Below are 6,213 nucleotides of genomic sequence, written 5' to 3'. Positions count from 1 at the left end.
ACCTCAGTATGGGACCACCCATTTAAATTTGAAGATAATATTCCACCTCTAAGGGTGGCAAATTAGGGGATGTATCCGGTGTATTGGATTTCATCATTAACTGCCTCCGTGGCCGAACCGTTACCATGTCGGACTGCCACGTAGAGGTCCCAGGTTCGATTCCCGGGCCGAGAGAAATAGTTGTATGGCCTACAATTATTTCTCTCGTGAGTTTGGGTGTAATTTGTGGTTGTCTATGTGTGTGTCCATGGCACCCGCGACACAGGGACTATGTTGAGTGTGTGCGTTATTAATTTAGTGTGTGCGTTATTATCCGCTTTCCTTTAATAGATTTCAATAAAAGTTTTGAGGTATTTTCGTTTTATTTAAGTATATTCTTTTTCCCCAGGTGTCAGCGTGGGTGACAGAATTGGTCCTCTGCCAACCAACATCAGAAGAACGGAAGGCGACTCTGGCGTGTGTGTTGAGGGTAGCCTTAACCTGTTGGAATATCGGCAACTTCAACGGCGCAATGGAGATTGTCGCTGGACTAAAGTAAGTAGTATTTTTTTTACCGACTTCAAAAAAGGAGGAGATTCTCAATTCGATTGTATGTTCTTTTTTTTGTATGTATGTTACGCAATAACTCCGGTATTTGTGAACCGATTTTCATGATTCTTTTTTTGTTGGAAAGGGGGTACTTTTATAGTGGTCTCATTTCATTTTGAAGAAAATCATCCACCTCGAAGGGTGGCTGTTCACGCATGAAGATTCATTTTTATAAGTAGCGCCTAACTTTAATTTAGGAGCAATTACTTTAATGGTTGATTTTGCTATTTCTCCAATTCAAGGCGTTTTTCTCTCGATATACTTTGAGTAGTGTCTTAGTGAGAACCTGTTTTTATTATCTCCAGTGTCAAGTTCTGTGGCGAACTAGGGGATATTTCAATAAAACTTAGCAAATAGACGTAATTCCACGTACTTTTGTGGTCGGTTTTTTTAGTACTCTGTACTGAGATTATTAAATTACCAAGTGGGAGGACGAGCAATTCGTGCGCCTAGTGGTAAGCAACGTGTGGCGTTATTATACCAAGGGTGCGATACGAGCTTTCAATTTTATAGCAGTAACAATTTCCTGTAAAAGAATTCGTCCATGGTAGTACTGCCTCCTTACCTATTTCTGCCTCCAAGCAGTAATGTGAGCATTACTGCGTTCCGGGTTAGCTGGTGAAATTACAGGCACAAGGGACTTATCAACTTATGTCTCAGAGAGACGGGCGTATTGGCAGTGCCCCTGCGATCTTTACGATTTAAAGCTCCTGCAACTTGTATTAAAAATATTTTAAATGAAAAGTCTTAATACAAAATTGTAGAGTATGTGTTAAATAAAGATAGTATGGAGAGACATCATCCATAGCATTTAAGTTTATTTGAAACGAGCAATCTTTAGAGTTTCTTGCTCATTCCTTTTAGGTAAGTCAGTGTAGTGAACGCAACCTTACCATGTTTCTGCCTCGCATTACTGTGTTCCGGTTTTGAAGGTTAAGGGTGCTGGTATATATACTATATCGTGAAGAAGGTCAATGAAGAAAGAAAACTGAAGGACTTCCAGAAGACTATGTACAGTCGTCAGGGGTTTCTTTCGGCCTTCAGCTGTTCGATAGTCTGTAGGCCGGCGGAAACTACTTGCTGACTGTACATGCTGACAGCAACGAGAAGAAACAAGACGTTATCTGAAAGAGAAGTCGTCAGCTTCAGAATGTTAGCGTCAAACTTGCTGGACTGTTTAAAATGTCTCTAAGAATGTAATTCTGACGATGTGACCTCCTGCCATCGTCATCCCACCTTTTTATGACCTTTTCTCTGGTTCCTGGCCACTTATCGTTCTTGAATTCCTTTGCCTCGCCAGTCTCATTTTGTTTCGTTCAATCGCCACTCTCTGCTCAATTGCTCTAACGAGAAATACTGGTCGTCTAATTTTGATCCTCTTACCATTTAAAAACCTAAATCATGTACCAATTTTAATACCAATCTAACCTAGTAATATTATTTAATTTGGCACTTTCGGGGTAAGTCTCACATTTTAGTACTTAAGTAGGGAGTGTTTTATAGCGTTTATTCAATCCATCTTTATTTCATAGGTAAGTTTTGAATTTTAAACTTTATGTTCTTATCACTAATTTCCTGTTTAAGCCACATAGCAAACTGTAAATAACCGTAGCCGATAGATGAACTGTTTTACGGATAACTTTGGTGTTAAAACACGTAATAACAATAAAATTTTACTAGTCTATCACTGTTAAATACTCGATATCTTAGTATAGATACAAAATATTTACGATGCGTCGATAAAACAGAAAAAAATGTGAAAAAAGACTTGTGGCGCGATTGTCGACGTTTAGCGTTTGATGAAGACTTTGTGTCAGGCAAATTATTGATCTGTGACTGTATTTGAACATTTATGGCGAGACTAAATTAATAAGTCAGTCGATAGAGCTCTATCGGTATTTATTAGACATAAAAAACGGGGCACAAAGATATTACACAGATACTACGACATAAGTAAATACTTATAATAGGAACTAACACAAAATTACAGCAGAAAAGGCGTGCGCACATGAAAAATTCCTTTAACTGGAACCAGTGTTAAACGCGGACTCGGAGATACGATGAAAACGGAAGTTACCGGAAGTCGATTCGTTATTGCCGTATTTGGTCGTGAAAAAGTTATATTTTGACAAAAGTGGGTCGATGGCGAGAAGCGCCATCTACATTCACAAGACTAATCTAGTTCCTCGAGGATGTGGTCGTCGCGATATCGTGTAGGACGCTTGCGAGTACGCGTCAGGGCGCACTAGATGGGGTTGACACGCTATACATTTAATTTATTTTTATCATAGAGGCTTATTGCATGACGGTGTTATTAATCTACCTTGCACTTCAAAGGCGAAACGCAGTAATGCTCATAATGCTGCATGGCGGCAGAAATAGATTTTATTTTCTTTTTTTTAGCCGACTTCAAAATAAGGAGGAGATTCACAATTCGACTGTATGTATTTTTTTGTATGTATTTTACGCGATAACTCCGGTATTTGTGAACCAATTTCATAATTCTTTTTTTTTGTTGGAAAGAGGGTGCCTCCATAGTGGTCCCATTTCATTTTGAAGAAAATCATCCACCTCTAAGGGTGGCTGTTCACGCATGAAGATTCATTTTTAGATAAATAGCGCCTAAATTTTATTATAAGGAGCAATTATTTGAATGGTCGATTTTGCTATTCTCCAATTCAAGGCGTTTTTCTCTCTCATTATACTTTGAGTAGTGAGAACCGATTTTTATTATCTCCTGTGTCAAATCCCGTATAATGGAGAACTAGGGGATAAATCCAGGTTTGCGCTCTTTCCGGTAACCGATTCCAATAAAACTTGGTAATTATATGTAATTCCACGTACTTTTGAGGTCGGTTTTTTTAGTACTCTGTACTGAGATTATTTATAATATTAAGTGACGGGACGAACAAGTCGTGCGCCTGACGGAAAGCTATACGCCTGTCCATAACAGTTGCAGTGCCACTCAGAGCTTTAAATCGCAAAGACCTGATAGGCACTGCCACTGCGCCCGTCACCCTGAGACATAAGTTAACAGTCCCTGTAATTTCACCAGCACCCTTACCCTTCTAAACCGGAACGCAGTAATGCTGACATTACTGCTTGGCGGGATGAACTCTTTGACTAGAAGCTCTACTGCTACTAAATAAAGATAATAAATAAAGTGGCAGTACATTCCTATTACTAAATATGGAGACTGAATTCACGCCGGCCTCGTTAGCCACATAATAATATTAATACGTAACGCGAGATATTTTTTGGTTGTTATTTTCACGCATTTTCATAGTGATTGGAACACAGATTTCACGTTGTCATTTTTGACAGGTAATACCGGTTGCGTGGCAAGCATTATTATCTCGGACTTATTCCGAAATGTTGGCATTATTTTGTAAGCTTACGCTGAAAGGTAATCTGAACGGTGGCCTTTTTTTTAAAGTGAGGAAATCCTGGATACTCTCCGCCTGGGGGAGCGAAGGGTTAAGCCCTGCGCAGACGGCACACTTTTTGTGCGATCGAGTCTGCGGCGCACAAAAAGTCTGCATGGCGCGCAAAAAGTCGGTCGCGGATTTTTTCACAGACTCAACGCACACGACGCACATCTTCGCTCATTTTGTCGGCAGAGCTGTAGGGACGTAGACGCTATGGAAATCGTGCAGAGATCGCGAAGTGAAGAAGAGATCAAACATGTCCAAACAGGAGCGGAATAAACATTACAGCACACTTCTTCCCACATTTTTCTTTTTAAATGTCTATCATGATATTCTGCCTTAGAAGTATCATAAATTGCTGGTCTGTTTTGTATTTCTTGAATTAACATAGTTACATCGACCTCTGGCGCCATGATAATCGCATGCGTTACGTCCACCCCTAGCAAATGCAGATTGCCGACTAAAGTGTGCGCCGTCTGCGTTAGCGCGCGTTGAAGCAAACGTTCAATGTTTTTCACACACTTTTTGTGCGGAGCGGCGCGGTGCGGTCTGCCCGAATTACACGGATTTTTTGTGCGCCGGACTTTTTGCGCGTCGTGTGCGTTACTGCATATAACTGCATAGGTTCTATTTTCACAGACTAAAACGAATAGACGAATATAAAGACTAACGCGAACCGCTGCATGTGCGCTGCGCATACAATACACGTCGCTTAAATGCTAAACGGGCGCATGCCAAAAGTTCACTTTTTTACATGAAGGCGATCAAAGTTTTTGACTTCATTTTTTAATATTGTTTTATTTTTTATTTATACTCAAAAGATGCGTATTTTAAGGCTCTATTAATTTGTAAACACAGATACAACTCACAAAAGGACTGTTTAGCTCAAAAGTTAGCAACGATAGTGCAGAATGCCAAACAGGCATTTGCGTAATTCCATTGTTTATAATGCCAAATCGCTAGGTGTCATCGTGTAATATGAAAGTTTGACCGTTTTTGAACACATTTTTGCAATAAAAACATTTTTGAAGTTTTTTCGTGGTGTGCCGGTTTAGCATTTAAGCGACGTGCTAACGATGTGGCGCGCGAGTAGCACGCGAATAGAATCGCCATTTGCCAGATCTGTACGCACCCTTATGTCGGACTTCTATCGAGTAAAACCTGATGGTGTTCCTTCTCTTTACGGGAGCGGTTTCTCATTTCTTTCTCCTAGGGCTTATTCAGAGCGCAGGCGCGGGCGCTGCGGCGAGTGCGGGCGCGCCGGTCTTGGCGTCTTCCCTTTCATAGTGCCGAAGCGGTTACGAGCGGGTAGATCCACACGTCAAAATTTCAAACAGACGCTAGACGCTAGACCAAGCACTGCGAAAGGTACGGGCGGACCGAGACAATATATCTGCCCGCGCTGCGCGGTTGTCCTCTGTGAACGCAACGAACGTCTACGTATTTCGCACCCCTTATGGAAGAATGGCATAAGTGGAGTTACGTCAAATATGTTTATTGCTCCATTAGATACAGAAAAATATAACCCACATCCTCTCCAACTCTCGTACCTCTATCTACAATATTAGTCGACAGAGTTACAAGAATTTGAGAGGATATGGGTTATATTTTTTTGTATCTTATGTGGCTATAAAAGTTATGCCATTCGCGATTTGATTCACAGTCACCCGCGCCCGCCGCTACTCTGTAAAAGGCCCTACGGTGGGCGGTTCGACTAGGCGCCGAACGCCATCAGCCGTTTTAAGAGGCGGACGTGTAGTACGTTCGCCGCCATCTCGAGCCCACCAGTATCGAGGAACAATCGTTGCAAGGAATAAGGCGCCAAAAACAAATACATTTAAATTTAGAATTTCAATCTAAAACTAAAGGCTGGGATCCGAAGCGACAAGAATAAAAGAAGTTGTATGAAAAGGGTAGTTGATGTATGAAGTCGAGCTCCGAGTCGAGTTGTGTCAGGATAAAGTGGCGTTCCGTGGTCTCTGCCTACCCCTCCGGTGGGATTAGGGCCGGAGCTTATGTATGTATGTAATCTAAAACTAAACTGCTGCAAAGATTATAATAATATTATGTAATTATAAATTTTATATAAAAAAATCGACCTCAAAAATCTATTTGCCATGTTTTATTGAAATCGGTCAACGGAAAGTGGGTGACATCCAATAAACCGGATTCATTGCCTAATTTTCCACTCTTAGAG

General features: G+C 41.0%; 1 protein-coding gene across 1 annotated transcript in view; it reads left to right on the top strand.

Moving 5' to 3' along the window:
- Positions 1–413: 413 nt before the first annotated feature.
- Positions 414–6,213, top strand: part of LOC113234591 (1-phosphatidylinositol 4,5-bisphosphate phosphodiesterase epsilon-1-like) — a 125,593-nt gene continuing 119,793 nt past the window's right edge. The window contains exon 1 of the mRNA XM_026469945.1: positions 414–534. Coding sequence (XP_026325730.1) covers positions 512–534 — 23 coding nt within the window. The 5' untranslated portion in view covers positions 414–511. The remainder of the gene's footprint in view (positions 535–6,213) is intronic.

The sequence above is a fragment of the Hyposmocoma kahamanoa genome, unplaced genomic scaffold (assembly GCF_003589595.1).
Source record: "Hyposmocoma kahamanoa isolate Upper Pololo Valley unplaced genomic scaffold, ASM358959v1 85, whole genome shotgun sequence".
Classification (NCBI taxonomy): domain Eukaryota; kingdom Metazoa; phylum Arthropoda; class Insecta; order Lepidoptera; family Cosmopterigidae; genus Hyposmocoma; species Hyposmocoma kahamanoa.
This window is presented reverse-complemented; position numbering and strand designations above follow the sequence as displayed.